The sequence below is a fragment of the Aptenodytes forsteri genome, unplaced genomic scaffold, assembly GCF_000699145.1.
Source record: "Aptenodytes forsteri isolate BGI_AS27 unplaced genomic scaffold, ASM69914v1 Scaffold99, whole genome shotgun sequence".
Classification (NCBI taxonomy): Eukaryota; Metazoa; Chordata; class Aves; order Sphenisciformes; family Spheniscidae; genus Aptenodytes; species Aptenodytes forsteri.
The window spans coordinates 2,879,483-2,900,776 of record NW_008795321.1 but is presented as its reverse complement, the minus strand read 5'-3'; the positions used below and the strand labels follow the sequence as shown (position 1 = coordinate 2,900,776).

The window sequence follows — 21,294 nt, the reverse complement described above, 5'->3', positions numbered from 1 at the left end:
AAAATTTTCTAATAGAAACAGGGATTTTTAAAGCCAAGTGTGATGATTCCAGAACATTTTTGTCTCATTGGAATGTGCTGATTATGATAGTCATTTTAGAAAAAGATTTAACAAATACATTAAATTTTTCCACAATCGAGCCTGTTTACTTCATTACAGCCACTCTCTAGCATGCAGCAATCATGAGCTTTGGTACATTCCTCTCTCTCTGTAGCCTTACTTTCTAATTTTAGGGTAGTCTTTGGTTATACAATGTCAAGCTTTATTCCACATTCTTGAAATAAAAATGTCTGCATATTTTGCTTGATTAATTTTAATGAAAACTGAGATATGCTTGTGTTTTGTAGCCCTCAGGTTTTGGGGGAAAGAAGAAATGCTAAATATAAAAATGGCTTGACTTAAAACTTTCAGTGCACAATTTAAAAAGTGAACTTGTGTTTTTGAAGTAAGATTTCTTCCACGTTTACAGAACATGCTTAGTATCTAATTTCAATGTTTGACATATGTCTGTATGTATTTTTATCATACTTATCCTAGTGTATTGAAGAATTCTAGCAGGATTTATTAAGACAACTAAAGGACTTAATATTATAATTTGCATGATTAGGGTAACATCGCTCTTTCTCCAGCTTTATTAATACTTCTAATGTTTCTTTTGTCCTTTAAATGAGTGGTAAATTGCAGTCAATATACTTTTCCTGTGAAGTTATACCAATTCTACCACCTCTGTCGGACACATCTAATTGGATAAACACTTCTAGTCCTTTTTGGCAAAGACTGTAGACTGAATGTATGCTACAGATCATTTTTCTTCATTCCTTTTCTTAATTTGAGGGTCATGCACCTTTTCTATTTGCATAACTTGAATATTCCAAAGTGCTCTTGTATGTTCGTGTTCAGAGTTTGTTCTGGGCTTGAATTCAAGGGTCTGAGATTTATCAGACATAAATTTCAGATGGAAGGTAATGCTGTTAGTTGCTTAGTCTTGGTCGTGATCAGCGTGAGCTGTGGGAGTACTCTTTCTTTGTTCTAGTAAGAAGAAAAAACAGAGTAACTACAGATCACAGAAGCTAACAGTCCTATCTTCCAGCTGAGACAGTGGTTTGGCGACAACCACCACGTATCAAGAGACTTAAAGCACCTTTGAACTGAAGAAATGCACAGTTAACAACTAGTCTTGGCTGGAGGATAATAGCTAACACCTTGCCTTTGAGCTGGACCTGCTGTATGGCTAAGACTTGCAAGGGAAGGCCTGGCTTGCCTCTGTCATCCCGCTCCTAGATGTTTTCCAGGGTAGGAGAAAACAGGATATTTAAATGGTTATATTATCCATTAGTCTGGATCAAACACAGGCCTGACTAACAGTGAATGGACATCAGACAAAGACTGTTAGGGAGAAATAAAGTAATATCCAACCCAAATATTATGCCAAATATATTTGCACAGTTTTAAGTCTGACATTAAACACTTGCCACTTGAAAGTACAATCTTATTATGAAATCTCTTTCCCATAAGCATTCCTTGTCGGACCATTTAAGGGAAATGTATCAGAGATACAATTTCTAAAGTTAAGTTCCATTTTTAGCCTGATTTTATTTAGCTCTTCATGAGTAGAAGCTTGTGGCTCAGAAGCTGAATTATCTTTATGGCTTAGTCTAGGGAAATTGATACAGGTATGCTTGTCTTTTCTTTAGGGCATTCATAACAATGTAAGTTTTAAATTCTATTTCCAGTAGTAAACCTCCAGCTTTCCAAGTTAATTTCAAATATATCTTTCAGTTCTTACACACAATGATTGTAACTTTTTGCTTTCATTTATGGGAGCTGAACATTCGGCTAAGGTTTTTTTTTAATAAATACAATAACTGTATTGTTACCTACTGTACATTATATCATTCAGCTAACACATATATTGTTGTTCTAACCAGAAATCATTAATCACTACTTCCTATAGATGTTGTTTACCTTATGTATTTATTTTATGTAGAAAATAATCTGTATTTTTCTATTGTTCTCTTTCCTGTATTCTCATGTTTCCTGGATATACTGTTCAGTCAAACATACCTTTAAACGCGAGCCACTGTGAGTCCAAAGCATCGAGTATTTATAGATCTTTTTAAAAGGGGCTTGGGTTTGTGGACAACAGAGAAATTACGCATTTTTATAGTGGTATTCTTTTTGAAGATAGAGAGCAAGGTATCATAGTCCAACAAATACTGACATCTGTAAAACTGGGCTACAAGTTTGTTAAGATACAATATCCTAAAATGATAATAAGAGAACTTATATGATAAACTACTAAACAACTTCTGAATGGAGGAGTACAGAAAAAATTCACAGTCCTTCTCTTGAACAAGCACAGATGTTTTGTGTGTAGTATGATTGTGGCCTACAAAACTAGGAAGTTCTGCTTAGGCTTCTAGATTAGACATACCTCAACAATGCTTATTGGATTGAGGAGAGATGTTTTAAAAGCACACACATGAAATTTGCATTCCTTAAATTTCTTTACAGTTTTACTGTATTTGATTTCAGATAACCATGCTTTCATTGAAATATAGCCTCTGCATTATTTTTGAGGCTTTATGATATACGCACAACAGTATACTTGGAAGTGTTTTTATTTTCTTCAAACACTAGAAAGCAACTAGTACAAACTTGATCTACACACCAAAACTTTCTGAATGCATCCAAATGCTTCTCAGGTATTTCTTTGTTACTTGAAGGTTTTGCATCTTCAATAATTTTTTAAAGCATTTGAGTTTCTTCAATTTTCCTATAGTTAACAGTTTTAGTATGTGTTGCCTGTGGTGTTGCAAGCTGTTTGAATCAACTTTTGCTTTCTGTTAATTTTAAAAGCTGATTTTTTTTTTCCCCCTACTAGCGTCAATGGCAACATTTTATTTGCATACAATAGTAAAATGTTTTAACATACTTTACACATTGTTATGCATAAGGTCACCATAAGGTCACCATTTTGTTACATAGTTTGGTACCTTAGCACACTTCTCACAGACGTCAGTGAACTGCTGGTGATGAACCACAATAATAAATCTAACATAAAAATAAAATAGAAGTGAATCCTTAGAGCTTAGTTCTGTTCCTTTGTAGAACCCCTACAGTTTGTTTTTTAGCAAGCCAGAAGGATAGAAACCTTAGTTTTTAAGAAAAAGAGAGAATATTATAAATTGCATAACAGCATGAGTTGGATTTTTCAGAAAATACTAAATTCTAAGACTTAGAGTAAAATCCAAATAGTGGCAGCATGGCAGCAGTACAAGCAAACAACAATCTGCAGAAAATTTAACTGAAAAAGCTGCTGGTTTTTGTCTGTCTTCTGACTTAGTCAAGCCATTTTGGCTTCTCATAGTTTTGATAGTTTTCAGCTTGTTTCTTTTCCCTACCAATTTCATACATGTATTTCAAACCAAGCAGGCATTTTATTGTACTTCCCCTTTCTGCTTTATCTTATTAATGAATATGGATTGTTTGCTGCACATGAGTTTTAGTCACAAAGTTATTAATCTGTTCTGCAGTGAGAGGAAGTTTCTGTTAATGTTAGGTCATGGTTAGACTATGGAAGTCAATGAAGTTGCATTCTAAATTAACTGCAAAGTGAGACCAGCGTATCATTCAGTGTCATTTCTGAATTACCTGATTCCATGTTCTGATTTCAGTGGTTTAGAGGTTTTTTTTCTTTCCATAGCTTTGCACAAATTGGGAAGATGTCTGTTGTTAACTAAAGACTTTACAAGCTTTTACTGTGTTTATGCTAACCTATATAAAATTCAAATGGTGTCCTTTCTGGGTCAAGTATCATTAGAAAGCTGTAATATTCATGTAAGGTCAGTTACGATTTTCTGCTCTCAGTCTCCTAGCACCTAGTAATTTAAGAGAAAAGGGTGAAAGATGAAATAAGGTATAGGTTAGTAGTGAGTAAAATAGGAAAATAGAGCAAAATTCTGGATAATTTTAGAAAATGTAACTCTTAGCAGTTAGGAAATTGTAACTATTTTTTCCATGCACCAAAAATGGCTCGAATTTAACTAAAGAATTCTGGAGAGCTGTTTGATGTCTAAACTGCCAAAGCTCTACTTGTATGTAAAAGACAGCAGATCTAAAATTGTTAACCCCTGACTGCTTATGCTTCATCTGAAGCTCCTAAAAAATATTTTTTTTCTTTTTTGCATTCTTTGGTTTCATTTTGCAAGTGATTTTCTAATGCTGTTGAAACTGGTTAACTTCTTTGATGAGTTACCTGTCACAGTGGCAGAATTAAGAATTTTGCCCAGCATATTTTATATGAAGCACAGTGGAGTAAGTAGGTGGATAATCCTGATTCCTAGCACCAAAAGATTAAGTTGGCTTTTATACTTTAATTAAAAGTTTTTTTGCATAACTGAAAAACTCTTAGAGGAGTGTTATTTTTATGTATTCAAAACATTTTGAATCCTATTTCAGGAGCTGAAGGGTCAGTAAAATAATATATTTAGCAGAAAGTAATGGAACTATCTTAAAATACAGGTTTAGATTAACAAGTATTTCCAGAAGTTGATCTTCTGCCTGGTATTTGTAATTATAAAGTATAATGAGAGAGAAGTTAAGAATTCTTCCCAGATGAACTGCCTGGATTGCAGGTAGATTTCTCAAGTAATAACAAGCTCATCAAGAAGAGTTCAGTGCTACCGTGATACCAGAGATGAAATTTTATTCTTTAATAAGTTGATTAGAGTTTCACTATTGTATTTAGCAGGCATAGGATTTTACATTGGACCATTACAGAAAGTGAAACTTGATATAAATGTCCTAGAGATGGGATAGGTATAGGTGTCTTCTTTTTTCCCAAGCATTGAAATTCCTAAAGTTATAAAACTATTTGTTAATCAGGCCAGGAGTCTTTCTGTTGAAAAATTTATTTTCTGTCTTTTTTTTGTTATTGTATATTTAGATTCATGTCAGGAATGCCTAGAGTATTGAACAGATGTTTTTCATGGAATCTTCCTTTTAAAGTAAAATCTCAGTAATTACATGAGACAATGCTGGTTTATGTTTACTGGAAATAAAATTAAATGTTCCCAACTGATTAAACTGCTTCTTCAAGTAATGCATCAAAAGTGGAATTTCTTGTCACATTTCTGAAGTTAGCATGGAGTTTTACAGTCTGCACAACAATTCCAATTGGAGTGATCATTAAAACGTACTTTATTTAGCTTTTGGGTCTCTCTTATTTTCTTTTCCAGTGGCTAAAATTCTTTTTCAGAAGTGCAAAGTGTCCAATATGTTAACATTAAGATCTGGGACAGAGTAAATTCTCAGTTGTGTTGGAAGTGACAGGCATGATCTTCAGCCTGTCAGACTGTCGAGACAACACTTGACCATCCAAACTAGCATTCCCATTTGTATCATTGTGATTTTTGTCCTTTATAAAAGATTCTGCGAATTGACTAGTGAAGAGCTTAGGTTTCCAAGTAGCTTTCTCAGGCCTTCTATGCTTATGAGAGAAGTTTGTTGGGTTTGAAAAGTCTTTTGCTATCCTCAGACAGTAGTGTTATTTTTTTCTTAAGGTAATGAAACATTATTTTTGGATTACATAATTATTGGGAAGTCAAACTATTTGGAAAGGGAAAGATTTGATTCCTTTTGGTGTAAATTAGCTGGTCTTACGGTATGCTGTTCCTAAGCTAAATTCCACAAGAAATTGGTACTGGTGCTGTAATATCACCTTTATGAATTCTGTAATGCATTGTTAATGCTCTAGCTTCCCTTAGTAATTGTTTCTTCTGTTACTTACAAAATAAATAAAAATGTGTAAATTCTTTTGTTACTTTTCCTCAAATTTTTATTTTGAGATGGAGAAATCAGAGCCAGCATAGATTGTATGATCTTATTTATGAAGAAGTGAACAGAAAGGATAATTTTGTACTTGATATTTTTGTAGGTATAAGCCTATGCAGAAAGTGGATGGAGTTGCAGATGGCTTCACAGGAAGTGGTCAACAGACAGGCACATCTGTTGAACAAACTGTGATTGCCCAAAGTCAACATCATCAACAGTTTTTAGGTAAGAAAGCAGGTTTTATACTGCTGTATAAGTAAGTAAGATGAACTTCATTATCACTGTGAATATCAAGTCACACAAGTACAGTAGTTGCTTCTAAAGTTATTATGCCCTCTTTAAAAATCTTACAACAGAACAAAAAGGCACTTAAATTACATGTTCTGTGTTGTGAGCTTTATGTAATATTTAATATGCATCATGTAAGTATAAAAGGAAAAATACACCAATTCTGTATTTGTGTGATATATTTAATATTTTATAAATCACAATGCAGTTGCTGTGCAAAGTTATGTTAGACATACATACTGAAATTTCTGCGATTAAAGTTGTTCCCTGCATGTGCATTACAGTGCATTTTATTTCATAAAAGGGGGGTGGTGGCATGGCATTACTGTTGCAGGATAGCCTTCCAGAGGGCTGTTTTGAATCTGTGCTGTAGTGTTATAAGTGGAAAGAGCCTAATAGTTTCAACTGGAACCCCAAAGTTCATGTTTAAAAATGTCCAAGTTGTGGATTCATTGATCCAGCTAAGCATGTATTCTCAGTAATGGAAACAAATGGTAATTTAGTTATTTGTTTATGCAGAAAGACTCTTTGGCTGTGTTATTGCAAAAGGTGTAGGCTTATTTGGTTGGGATTTTCAAGCACCAAATCCTTTGGCCTAAATTCGCTGTTACTGAAATCATTGGGAGCATAAGGGTAGCATTAAAATGTTTTGAATCTTCCTTTCCAGGTACCTTTTAGTCCAGCATTTTTCTCTTATATCAGCTTGTCTTTTGGAAACATTTGTGACAAATAGTAAAAGCACACATTGGCTCTACATGAAAGTCTACTAAATTTCAAATAAAAATGTATATTGAGTCTACTAAGCCCCATCGTATCTGGCTACATAGAAACTCTTCAGCTGAACACGAAAAAAACTATTCAAGGATTAATCTTTCATACACTGCCATAGATATTTTCCTTCATCCTGTCATACTCTGAAAACATCTGTGTTAGCTTTTCTGTATAGGTGTAGTATGTACATGACATCTTTTTAATGTCTTCAAGAATGATTTTATATTTCGTTTTGCTTAAAAAAATGCTGGCTAAATTTGTTTACAATTCTAACATACAACAGGTATGAAAGACTTTTCTCTTTGAATATTATGACTTTTTAGAATTTATTTCTTTGTATCATCCTTAAATTTTTTCTTAATCATACTGTAACTGGCACTGTTCACAATAGCCCTCTTTCATTATGTTGTCATGGAAACAGATGCATCTCGAGTACTTCCAGAGTTTGGAGAAGTTGAAATATCTTCTCTACCAGATGGTACTACCTTTGAGGACATCAAATCACTGCAGAGTCTTTATCGAGAGCACTGTGAGGTATTTCCTATAAACTGTTTATTTTTTAAAGTTCATGACTTCTAGTGAAGGTCAGTACAAGACAGTAATGCCAAATATATTGCAACCATGTTAGTGGTATGTGACTTTCCCCCAGGGTATTTTGCTTATTTCATTGGAAAGGACTTTAGTAAAACAGTTTTTCTGGAGGGTGCCCTTTACAGGGGAAAAAAGTAATATATAATAGACACTGAGAATGAAATGTAGTTATGTGTATGTTTTCAGAATGTTAGAGAAACTATACTTCAGATTGTACGTGCAGATCTTTGGTTTAGTCAATAGGAAATGTAAATCAGGTTAAATTATAATTTTTTTTTTTTTAACATTAAAAGCAGTAACTTTTTTCTCATTTTAAAGAAACATTGAGACGTTTAAGCCACATTTGATACTGAACAATGTCTTTTAAAATTATTTTTGAAGGTGCTTTCAAACCTATACTGAATTATGAAAATTAATAAACTGGCAGGTTTCCTTTGTGTTTGCAGTAGTATTAAATATTTTCTTTGGGTGAATTCCTCTGATATGTTTACATAGGCCATGCTCATTTCTGGAGGCTTCCACACATGTGCACTTGACCTTACTCAAGTCTCTGTGCACACCAGTTTATAGTGCTGGATAATTTATGGATATCAAAGCTATTAAAATAGGTATTATTTATAACTTGAGAAAAATACAGTTTGCCTTTGCTCTACTACGTGATGAAGGAAAAAAAAGCTATAGATCCAGTTGGAGCTTGGAGTGGTGGGAAGCTGGGTAGAAGACAATCTGTACTTGTGTTTTATTTTCTCAGGCAATACTGGATGTGGTTGTGAATCTTCAAATCAGCCTGATAGAAAAATTGTGGCAAACTTTCTGGCGCTATTCTCCCTCTGCTCCACCTGATGGCACTACTATTACTGAACCAAGGTCGGTAAAAGTTTCTCTTCCTTTACTGCTTCTCATGATAATATAATACAGGTGTCAAATAAAAAAAATCTTATTGGTTCTACCTGCTGAGTAATAATTTTTTTCATATGATAATTTTTCAAATTAAATTTATGTTGTCTGGCATTTCTGTATAGACTGGGTGTATGCCAATGTGCAGTCTTGAAACGATTGTGTCGACCATTTTTTTTCTTTGCTTGGGCAACTACAGTAAAGGTGTCTTTTCCCAGTATTCTATCCAGTTCTTTTAAGCCAAAAGCATCGTTCATACCTCTGCATAATTTATGAGCTGTAGCAGAGCTATGGAGGCATTTTTAAAATCCATTTCCTTGTGACACAATGTGTAAAGAAGTTCTGTTGGGTGTAGTTGAGACATCTATGACATCTTTATAAAATAATACATTTTAACACCCATTGCAGGTTTTTACCTGCTGTAAATGCATTACCATTTATTTGTTTGCTACGTTTTTTCACACCAGCAATCTGAGTGAAATAGAAAGTCGACTTCCAAAAGCAAAGCTGATTACTCTGTGCAAGAATGAGGCTATTCTAAAATGGATGTGTAACTGTGACCATGTGATGTACCAGGCTTTGGTGGAGATTCTCATTCCTGACGTCCTTAGACCTATTCCTAGTAAGTGAACACCTGAAACATTTTGTAAGGATTTTTGTGTATGCCTGCCTGTGGTGGTGGTGGTCTTGTGCCTCACAGGACAGCTTTAGGAATAAGTTTGAAAGTTAAGAAAGTATTGTGTGTCATTTATCCTTAATTTTGTTGTGTAGGAAGTTGTGCTGAGAGTTGATGTATGCTTGGTATTTTAAAAGTAACTGAGGATTTTAGTACAGTTGGAAGATCTAGTTTTCAAGATATAGTTTCATATTAAAGGTACTTCTTTCTCTGTGTGTTATATTTTCAGATAAAAATGTTTTCCTTTTACCCTGGCTCTAGACTACCTGATAGACTTAGACATAAGTCCTGTGGCCTTAAGCCAATGTGCACTAATGTCAGTCAGTCCTTTCACTAAATTCAGTAGGTGTTAGTTTAAACATTACATATTAATCTTTGATTAGTCTGAAAAAAAAAGTATATGATCTTTGTGATTCCATTTCTGGACAGTTAGTCTTTTGTTCCTTATCAGTGGCTGCTGAAATATATTTTAATGTCTGTTAAGGCAATGAAAAATTAACTCAGAAATTTTTAGTCCAATTTATTATTCCAGTCTACTGTTCTTTCTGTCATGCATCCTGCGTGAAAGAGTCAGTAACTGTTGGGCCATTCAACCATTACGAGGAGTACAGCTTTCTTTTCAAACTTAATTTTACTAAAATCCATTGTTGCTCGAGCAGTGTATTTTTATGGCTATTTTTGGTAGAAAATGAATTTATGTGAAGAAAGTTGAACTCCGTTATAAAGCATTTATTGTCTCGCATGTGCTGTGCTAAATATTATAAAGAAATCACGTTAGCAACCCACTATAAATGTCGTAACTCCTACATATTATATCCTTTCCATGAAAAAACAGCAGTCACTTCATAAAGTTGGATTAATATTTTTAAAAAAGTTAGGGCCTTAAGTAGGTTTGCAGCTAACAAAGCTATTTTGTCATGCTGTGAACACCTCTTCTGCTAGTGACTCCTTAGGGCCTTAAGTAGGTTTGCAGCTAACAAAGCTATTTTGTCATGCTGTGAACACCTCTTCTGCTATAGTGACTCCAGTAGTAATAAGCACTCCATAAGAATATTTGCAGGTAATGCCTTGCAGAAAAGTTTTATTGACTTTTTGCTTGTCAGTGAAATAAAATTAGGTTTCAGTAAATTATGTATGATACAAAAAAAAATTTGGAACTGGAAATGTATAAAATCTGAAGGTTGGCCTTTTACAAAGGCAGTTTTACCTTTTTTTAAGGAAAGAGTAAGTTCTTGGTAGAGATTGACATAATTTATCTTTTCATCTCTGTAGCAGAATAAAGGAAAAATGCTTTACTGAAATACATGCAATTATTGACAACTATTACTTGTATAAATTATTCTGCATTGGTTTATATTTTATGTTTTACTTTTCTATCTAGTGACAATGCAAGTAGGTAGGTTATTAATTTTGGACTAATATAGCCTATCACAAGCAAATAGGCAATGATAAAAACCCCCACAAATTTAATTACAACATTTAATAGGTTTAATTAAAACTCTCTCTTCCAAAAGCATATTATTTTCTAAATAAAAAGGTGATGCAGACATGGTTTTTCATCAAACCTGCTTTTCGCCTTGCTTTTCACTTGCTTCTCTTGCACAGCCTGGCAGTCTCTAAAGAAGTTTTTATATGATAGCTCCTGAGCTTGTGGTGTCTTCCTGCTTTGTTTCATAAGATGCATTGGGCGTTGCCAGTACAGGGTTTCAAGAAAATGTGACACAATCATTTAATATCAATAACTACAGGCATCAGATCCTTTTCATGCTATTTCTATCTAGAATTACCAGTCATATGTGAATAATTGATACCTACTGTGTTTGACATTCCTGTTTTTGGGATGATTATCGGACTTCTTGATGCAAAAACATCATCTGATCCCAGGACAAATTCATCCCAAGAGACTTCGGCCTCTATTTTGTGAACAGTCCAGTGGTTTTCTGCTCAGAAGTCCACCCACTGAGCTACCTTTGGAAGACAGATAATGTATTTTCTTATTTTTATCTTTAGGACCAGCTAACTAAATGGCTTTTTCTAGTCAGCTTTCCTGTAATGATGGTCCATACAAGTTCTCTCTTCACTGTGAAATATTTAAAATATTATTAGTTTTTTAACTCCTGCTTTTGAATTAAAATATCTCCAGCCATTACAAGAGACCAAGAGAAAGGCTTAAGGTTGTGCTTAATGGTTGACTATGACAATAATGGAGCTAGGTGAAGTAGACAAATTCATCATCTTCTGTGGGAAAATAGGAGTTTATAGGAAAGTTTGGACTCTGTAGAGGAAAGGGGGTTGTAAATGCTTCATCAAAGGCATGTTTATGATTTTTTTTTTTCCTGAATAAATGGAAAGATTTTGACAGCAGCTACTCAAAATAGGAAAAAATATTAATTTGGAAAGTGCTTCAAGTAAGCATATGGTTTTTTAAGGTTTATCTTTTTTCATGTCTAGATTTTCAGTGTTTTTCTTTTAGAAAAGTCTTACTGTGCTACTCAGCTGTGTGATATATATTACTGGAGTAGAAAAAAATATTACCATTGAGGAGAAAATAATTTTATTTTTAACCTCTATGTTAAATTTGCCAGCTGAAATGTTTAACATCCACAGAATGAATGAAGAACTGCTGTGTATAAAACAGCAAAATTCCTTTTCCTAAGAAAAGTGAAATGCTGTCCATTTGAGTCAGGAATAAAGACCATAATTATCTAATGTCTTTGACAATAGACCAGAGCTATTATGTTTTAGAATGGACTTTTTGCATCTTCGCAAGTAACAGAATGGACAGTAACAAACTTGCCTGTGAGTTAGTTTCTATCATAGGTGGAGAATTTGTGCTAAACATATTTCCACACCGTATTACACAGTTCCAGGCAGACAAAAATTTAAAGTGCTGGTAAGAGTGTAAAGCCTTGTTTTTATGAGATTTGCATGTCAGAGGGTTTTCAGCTGAAGACTCAAGCTTTTTAGGTACTTATCCGAATCAAACTTTCCATCGGTAACTGCCATTGCAACATCATTTACTGTGTGTCTAGTAACATTTAACTATCAGGCCATTTACTTTGCACCATACTCATCATGTGATTCTCTGAAAGGGTTTCCTTGTTTTTCTATGGTAGTCAGACGAACTTAAAAGAAGGCTTTGAGGATGTAGGTACTTAAGGTTTTGGTAATGGCTAGATGTGTAGTTAAGGATGGAGTATGAGAAAAATTCTCTATTTAATATGATATCTCCAAAGCTCATTAGAAATTCATGGTTGTTCTATACAATACTGATGCCTGATTATCTACTTTAGCTATTTAATTTCTTTAGAACTTAGAATGGCTTTCATTTGCTCCTCTTTCTTCCTTCCTCTCTTAAGGCCTGAGCTGCTTTTCCATATTTTTTTTTTAAAGGAGATCAGCATTACAGTCATGCAAATAATTTTGTAATATATAGTTGGGTGAAAAAGAGTAATAAGCGAATTAGAAGTGAAAAAGCAGTAGTATTTTTCCTTAAGTGTCTAAGTATCATTCATACGGTATTTACATTATTCCTTCCACTTTGCATTTTCTTGTTCTATAGGTAAGAAAATGTGAGTCAATACATAGTTAATTAGTAAGTGCACAGAAATAATTTACAAAGCAGCACAAGTGAGCTAGGTGATTGACAGGATTGAAGAAAAAAGCTTGTTCTTCATGTGGAAACCTCAAGAGAGGAAAAAAAACCTGTTACCATAGAGTGTTCAGCTAATACAGATATTTTGTAAGATCAAATTGTGTTCAGCTGAGCATCCAAATGTGTGGTCAGTTATGTAAATTACTGATATGGATTCTACAGCTTATCACTGCAAATTTGAAGACATGAAAAAGATGTCATGAAGAATACACTTTTTCTTTTAGTAGATTTACTTTGCTAATAGAAAGCTTTATTAAAAAAGGGATCTTCAAGAATTCAAACGGTAAAAGAGCATTTCTCATAGACAAGTTCTAACAGCATTAATTTCTTACTCTACCAGAGTATCCAGCCTTATAAACAGAATCCAGTCAGTCTTGTCTTGGACTGTTTCTCCTTACATGTAGCTAAAATAGTTTGAAAATAAATATTATTTCCTCCTTCTATTTTTTTCCTCTTCACTTTTGTAGTTGCTTTCATTCTCTACTAGTCTTTAGAAACCTGTAGTTTTTTCTTTTTGTCTCCTCCTTTTTGCAGCTGTTTGAGTGGATGCTATTATGTCAATGAGCAAGTGGTAGGTATGGGGAAGTGAGGTTTCTACTACTCAGGAGATATGATTCTCTTTTTTCCAGGCGCAGTTCATTGGGAAAATACTTCCTGTCCTCCTCCTTTGAAAAATTAAAACTTATATTTTGAGTAGTGCAGATTGCTGTAAGGGCTGCTTCAATTTCTCTCTAAATCTCTGTCAGCCACTCAGCAGTTCTGTGGGTGCTATAGTAAAGAAAGAAAAGTGCACACAGATTCCACAGCCATTTGAATAATCTCACTTTCTCCCAGTGAAACACACTCGTATATCTTGCTTATTGATGATATCCTTAAGCTCTGCATGTTGGATTTTGTTCTTTAAAACTGAAGTAAGTAGCACCATGACATGGCTTAAGGTTACTTTGGCCTTATTTGAGGAAACTGCGGTACTCCAATAACTGGATTTTTTTCCAGAGTTTTGGTCTTTAAAAGAGGTGCTTAGATGAAATGGAAAGCTGAAAGTTTGTGATGGACATTTCCATCACAACTGCTGCAATTACTGATGTTCTTCTATAGGAGTGCTCAAAACAATACTGCTGGTCACAAACTTCTTGAAAGATTGTTAGGTGAGGAAGCCGGAACCAAATATTAAACCAGTATTAAACCAAAACTAAAATCATGATTGCATAATCTATATCTGAATGAGGCATTTTGAACCTAGACTGGATTTGTCTTTTAGTAAGTAAAAGCAGTGGACCTGAACGTTGAGTACGTAAGTACTGAGGATGCAAAACATTTCAAGACAGGTACATTGCTTTCTTTTCATTCTGTTTTTATTCTTTAACGCACAGGTGCCTTGACCCAAGCCATTCGCAATTTTGCAAAAAGCCTTGAAGGTTGGCTTTCAAATGCCATGAACAATATTCCACAGAGGATGATACAAACCAAGGTAGACAAAACTGTTGCAGTATTATTCTTGCAATGGCAAACCAAGTGGGCAGTAGCATCTAAAAGCAGTAGCGTTTTAAGTTTAATGCTAAATTTCCTGTTTAGCATCAAGCATCAAATAATGGGAGAGGAAATAACTTAGTTTTGTCAAAAAAACATAAGAAAGAAATTATTTGATGTGCTACATGAACATAATGCACATATAAGGACTCTTTAATATAGAATATTAAAATGAAGGTAAAGACTCAATCTGTAGAATTAATCTACAGATAAAGAGTACAATATTTAAAAATAAATAAATTTCCTCATAGGTTGCCGCTGTAAGTGCCTTTGCCCAGACTCTGCGAAGATACACATCTCTTAATCACCTGGCTCAAGCAGCTCGTGCTGTGCTTCAAAATACTTCTCAAATCAACCAGATGCTCAATGATCTTAACCGTGTTGATTTTGCCAATGTTCAGGTAAAATGCAGCTTTTAATAACAGGCTTCTTTTTTTAAAAAAAAGTGTTATTTCCTCTATGACTTTGAACTCTGTTAGCTGTCATTATCAAGAAGGTGAAGTGAGAACATTTTGCTGATTCATATATGCAGTGATTCAGCCCAAACGTGACAGCTTACATTTTAGGAAAGTAAGAGCTCAGAACCACTATCTGTTTCCATTTACTGTCTTGAAATGCACATATTCTTCCAACTTCTAAGCAAATGTAGAGCAAATACATTCTTAGAATACCATGAATGATGTCTTAGTAGTAGCATAAATGATATCTTAGAATTAGATCTCAGGTAGTAGCGTAGCTTCTGAATGTCTCTAAAAGCTATTAAATACACATTGTTTTTAGTAGAGACTGTTTCATTATTTCAAAGACAATACCATTAGTATACTTTATGTAAGTGCCTATGTTAAAATTTACAAGAGATCATGAGTAATTGATTAGATTAGTACAGACTAGAACTAGTTTCCAGTTAGCTATAGAATATAAGTTTATATTTTCACTAAGCTTAATTTCTCCACCTGTTTCTGTGCCTCTGAGGAAAAGTATTTTTTTCCTTTTGCCCAGCAAAGTGAAATGTTCCAGATTACTGGTAGTTCTATGTTTGCCTCTTTTCCTTGTGAACAAGTGTTTTAATGTATTTGTTAATCATCTTAACAAAAGTCAGTCAAGAGTACTTGACCAAAGATACAGTATATTAAGTATTGTAATATGTTAACATGAATACAGAGTCTGTGAATGAGGTGTTAACTCAGCACATGATAGCTAGAGTTTAAGGACATGGCTTGCAGTTAGTGAGTCTTCATTTTTGTCTCTTAGTTTCTGAATTGACCAGCTAGCCTTATTTAAACTTGATAACACTCACTAAATTGCTTATTATTGTATGCAGTGTGTTTCTCCATTTGCGTGCAGTTTATGTTGTACTTTAAGTAATGTAATCTATTACTGCCTATAGTCAGCAAACAAAACAATCCTTATTTATACACAAAACTTTTTTTTATAAGATGATATAACAGAAATTGTCTTTAAGCTTAACTTCTTCAGAACGAAAGGAACCTTGCACTTGATTTCTTGCTGCTACTTTTATTACCTTAGCCCCCCATTTAACTGTTCTTCCTGCTTGCCGTGCCTTGTAGTCCCAGAAAAACTGACAAGTTGCAAATATTTCCGTAGAAAAATGATGAATGGGGAAAATAGAAGCCTTTTTTGAAAACGAATCTGGAAAACTATAAAATACTTGTGTCATTTCCATTGTTTGTTCTAAATTTTTTTTATTTGATGTCTGCTCTTATATGTTATGCTTTTCCCATCCGTTTGCTTTCAACAAAATCGTGATAGACAGAAAAATAAAAACTGCATCTTAGTTTGTCTAGTAAGTGGGGTTTGTCCTTTTCATCCATTGAATTGCTTAATCTTTGAGAAAGAATTACATACTGTGCTTTGGATTATGTATTGTTAATTTAAGAGTTGCCATGTGCTGTAACAGGAGCAGGCTTCCTGGGTGTGCCAGTGTGATGACAACATGGTTCAGAGACTAGAAACAGATTTCAAGATGACTCTTCAACAGCAGAGCACTCTGGAGCAGTGGGCTGCCTGGCTTGATAATGTAATGATGCAAGCGTTGAAACCATATGAAGGAAGACCCAGCTTTCCTAAAGCAGCACGGCAATTTCTGTTAAAATGGTCTTTCTACAGGTAGTATTTAATAGACTTCTAAAACATTCTAACTATTCTATTATTTGCTGAATTGTTCACTGCAGTGAAGTTGACAGATGTAATATCACACAGTGGCTCTCTAGGTCATGAAAAACATGGGTGATTTTTCAGAAAATTATTGTTGTTAACCTTGAACTCAGGGCTACTTGCAAATCGGCAGGGACTTAAATGATCCTCGTTTATTGTTGTAAGGGCCATGTGCAAATGAATGCAGGTGGAATTTTGTCCTGAGTTAGAAACATAATATGAAATTTTTAGGTTGCATAACTACACAATTATTAAGCCACTATTTTTAATATTATTTATTAAAACACTGTGATATCTATGTTTATTACATAAGGAAGACAAAACCTGTTTTTAATGTGTAAAACGAACATTAAGACAAGCATTCCATGTTAGCTGCTTATTGAAACAGTTATCAGAGTAAACCTCGTTCTTTGAAAATGACTGTAGCAATTACTTGCTGAAGATACCAGAATTTGTCAATATTATATGTACACACAAGCCTATCTTTTTGTAATTTTAAGTTTCAAAGTTTAAAAATTGTGGCAATTAAAACCTTTGTACTGTGAAGATGGACACAACAGACGCTATTTAAGCATTAGTTTGTTTAAAATTGAATTTCTTACCATTTTAGTTGTTTATGTTTTCAACAAAGTTTTCTTTCAAGTTAGGTTTTACACATGGTCAAGTATTGGTAGTTATGCATATACCAAAACAAAGAAAAACTGAAAACAAAACAATCTGGTTATTTCTTATGTAATGTGGTGTCCAACAATACCTTCAGAGAAAGGAGAGAAGCAAATGATTGCCTTTCCTGGACATCTCTTTCTGAAGACACCATAAATCAGACATTTGTGGATAACGTTACTTTTGAGAATATTAGTTTTGAGGTGACATGTCTACGTGGATAAGTGTTAAAATGACTATGACATATAATACATAAATATATATATTTTTCTATTTTTGAATAGCTCAATGGTGATTCGAGATTTAACCTTGCGCAGTGCTGCTAGCTTTGGCTCTTTTCATCTGATCCGCTTGCTTTACGATGAATACATGTTTTACTTAGTAGAACATCGTGTTGCTCAGGCAACAGGAGAGACACCTATTGCAGTTATGGGAGAGGTAAGATAATATGTAAGAGACTAGATTGATAGATTTAGTGATGAATTTGGGTATATGTCTTTGCAAATTTTTTAAACGTTTATGTGGAGCTGTAGGATGTTCTGCAATATAACAATAGGTTGGGTTACAAATACATACAACAGTTTCCAACTTGTTTCATTGGTTGATTGTCAGAGTACTAAGATCACATTGAATTCTAACAACCAATTATTTCCAAATGAGCTTGCTCCTTTACAAATCTGCATACAGATTCATGTGCACAGTTTGAAAAATGTTGATCAACATACAGCCTTTTTCCAGTTTTTGAGAACTGAGTATCTTATGTGAAAATAAAAAAAGAACAGAGTAATAGGAGGGTGTTGCTTACATGGATCTGTTTACATGTATTTGCACACATTTTGAATTCCCACACAATTGTTATCACAAGTGAGCTGAGTACCCCCATTGACTTCAGAAGGATGGCTTACATGCAGAATTTTGGCTTGTATGGTACTGTTCACAAACATGTAATAAAACCAGCGCAGACATATACAGATGTTTGCAACACAGTTGATTGTCATACATGTGTTTCAAAGATCATTGGTTTCAGAAACAGAACAAGAGTCTCAGTTAATAACCAGTTTTTTTATACTCATCTATGGCATCTGCAAGGCAAAGTTTATCTCATCCCTCTTTTTTCCAGTAGTTCATCTAACCTTTTATTTTGAGTGAGACAGTGAGGAGTGCATGAATTGTCATCAAAGAATTGCACTTCAAAAGTGCTGGAAAATGGATATATTTGAAAATATGCTAGATAGTTAACGGGACAGATGTGTTACATCTTTACATTTGGGAGTCACTGTGTCGTATTCTATGTTACTGATTGCAAGTCATTTTGCGAGTTGATTTGGCATCAGGTATCATTCTTCCCTCAAGATATATTGACACGCTCCTTAAATACTATAAATAGATGCTATACTTTCAAGAGAAATTGGAAATGTCTCAGCTTTATTTGTCAGATGATTTTATATCATGTGGCATGACATGTTTCAGAAAAACTAAATAACATTGTTTCTGCTTAGTGACCAACCAATAGTATATTTGCTTAACCTCTGCCTTGTATTTGCAGTAAGGTTCTACACAAGTATACAGTTACTACATTCTTGTCATCTTAACAGACGTTGTATATGTTAGACATAAATGTATGTAGGGTCTTCTAAAAAGTTTATGTAGACTGAAGATGGACATATTATGAGGAAGTAAGTAACCCAAAACTTTTGGAGGTGAGAGGGGCAGAATAGAAGTAGTAAATACTCATTAAATGCATGTCTTTTTATGTTTCTGTGTATTCAATTACTGTGACTGAAACAAAATGAGGAAGTCTAAGACTATGGTCTGACAAACACCATAAGACAGTATAAACTGGTGTTGCAGCTGAGAAAAGCATTCTCATTTTTCTCCCTTCCTCTTCTCCCAGCTTTGGACACAGGCATTGGCAAAGTTGTTCTGAAAAAGACTGGTGGTATAATTTATGGCTAGAAATGTATTTATCTAAATAATGCACTCTTTTAATTTGAGATTCATTGATGGCATTTTCCACTGCTGATTCTTATTTAAGAGAAACTTAGAGGATTCAGAGAAGGAAAGGGAGGAAGGTCATACATCTAGCTTGTGAGCAACTTTTTTGAAAAGGTCTTTTTTTTGATGTAAGTAAATTGGTTACCAGATTGTAAACCCTTTCTCAGCAGTGCCTTTCATCTACCTTACAAGTAGATTTGCAACACTGTGACACACCTTCATTTTTGTTCCAGCACAATTAAGGTTGTCTCTGGGAAATTTTAAAAAGAACTTTTTGTTAAAATGTTGGCAGTTCAGAATGGATATCCATCATAATTTATGGCTTTATACAACACAGAAATAGCTCACTTCAAGCAACAAAGGCCCTGATGAAGTAATCTTAAAAAGTTTGTACTTCCCCATTTTAATTTTTGAGGGTTTACTTAGTGATAATTGTCTTAATAAGCACAAGACTAGGATGGAATGAAAAATGAATTACTGTACTATGGATGTGGCTGCAGCCAAGATCATGCGCTTGAATGCTAGCCTCAAACCAGTGGAGCACAGATCTGCTCCATCACAGATACTCTAAGTTCACGTTTGCTTAAGACTGTGTCCAGTTTTTTCATTGTTTATTTTGCAGTTTGGTGATTTAAATGCTGTGTCCCCTGGAAATATGGATAAAGGTAAGCATTTTAATCTCTCCAGTGTATAATTCTGGATAGAGCTAATGTGCCTTTTGGAGCAAAATATGTCCTTATGTTTTTAAAATACAGTAAAACAGAATTTAAAGCTGTTTTATGCATGGATTTATACATGCTTTAAAGTCCATGTATATGTTATACAGATATGTTAATATATTATATGGATACAATAAGCTATCTAGGTAATATGCAGCATATAATGACTAGAATATTGTAGGTTTGTTTTAGAATAAGAATATATTTTAAAGACGTTTATTATTGACACAAGAAAAATTCCAATTTTTATGCAGAATTTAGTTGTATCTGATAGGACAGAGGAGGATAACAGCTGTGGGAAGAAAGACAGGAGTATGCTTATGTATGTTTATCTGTAGTAAACATTTTGCTAAGTGAAGAAGGCAGAATTGCATGCAAGTAGTTGTCAGGTAACTTGTCGGTGAAGAGGATAGGAAGAAATGAGTTCCTTATAACCTCTTCATGCCATATTTTGATATACATTCTTACACTGACTAGTTGAGTGATTTGGGGTGACTTGACCCCAGATCACTCAACTAGTCAGTATAAGAATGTACGTCAAAATTTGGGGTCAAGTGACCCCAAATCTCTTCACCTCAGTTTCCCTATCTGTAACGAAGAGTAACAACTCTTTTGTTCATCATGTCTTAGGGATGAGAGGCATTTTGCAATATGAAGTTAACGTTGTTTGTTAGAGATTGTTTTTGAGATTGCAATGTTTTTTCCAGATACTGTATCAACAGTGTGTAACTCAAGTCATCAAAGCTGCAGTCTGTTTACCTGTTTGAGATAATAATTGACTTTTTCCATTAAAATTTTAAATTTTCAGTTCATGCTTTATCAGATCGCTAATCTTCCCTGTATTTTTGTATTTCAACTATTATTTGCAAAAAAAAAAAAGGCCCTTGTATTAGATTTTTTTTCCCTTGGTGCTAGTTTCATGGTGGTTTGTTTGTGCAGATGAGGGCAGCGAAGTTGAAAGTGAAATAGATGAAGAGCTGGATGAAAATGGAGAGCCACAAGCTAAGAGGGAGAAAACAGAACTAAACCAGGCGTTCCAGGTGGGCTGCATGCAGCCAGTGCTTGAGAGTGGAGTACAGCAGAACCTCCTGAACCCAATTCATAATGAGCACATTGTTGCAACTACTCAGACTATCAGACAATGCAGTGCTACTGGAAATACATATACTGCAGTCTAATATGAAGCCTCCCCCCCGACACACAGCCCTTTGGGTTTAATATGAAAAAAAAAAATAAAGAGAATAAGTCCGAAGGTCGACTGTTGTCAAATTTTACCTGTGCTGAACGTTATTTTATTGGAGTTGTTAAATGGAATGGGTGTATGTATTTTGCCAGATCTGTTTAAAAAAAAAAGAGATTTTTTTGTAAACAGAATCATTTTACATTGGCCGCTCAGTATGAAGAGTTTTCTTAATATCAAATGCAAGGAAGATTTTTGCAAAGCTTAATGTTAATGTTTTTGTCCTTATGATAATTTAAATTTTTTCATAGTTTTTTAA

At 34.2% G+C, this 21,294-nt stretch overlaps 1 protein-coding gene across 1 annotated transcript in view; it reads left to right on the top strand.

Moving 5' to 3' along the window:
* RFX3 (regulatory factor X3) overlaps window positions 1-21,015 on the top strand; it is a 66,758-nt gene extending 45,743 nt beyond the window's left edge. The window contains exons 7-16 of the mRNA XM_009279944.2: window positions 5,939-6,060; window positions 7,316-7,428; window positions 8,237-8,352; window positions 8,850-9,004; window positions 14,087-14,184; window positions 14,495-14,644; window positions 16,162-16,370; window positions 17,366-17,519; window positions 19,699-19,741; window positions 20,735-21,015. Coding sequence (XP_009278219.1) covers window positions 5,939-6,060; window positions 7,316-7,428; window positions 8,237-8,352; window positions 8,850-9,004; window positions 14,087-14,184; window positions 14,495-14,644; window positions 16,162-16,370; window positions 17,366-17,519; window positions 19,699-19,741; window positions 20,735-20,973 — 1,399 coding nt within the window. The 3' untranslated portion in view covers window positions 20,974-21,015. The remainder of the gene's footprint in view (window positions 1-5,938; window positions 6,061-7,315; window positions 7,429-8,236; window positions 8,353-8,849; window positions 9,005-14,086; window positions 14,185-14,494; window positions 14,645-16,161; window positions 16,371-17,365; window positions 17,520-19,698; window positions 19,742-20,734) is intronic.
* The last annotated feature ends 279 nt before the right edge of the window (window positions 21,016-21,294 follow it).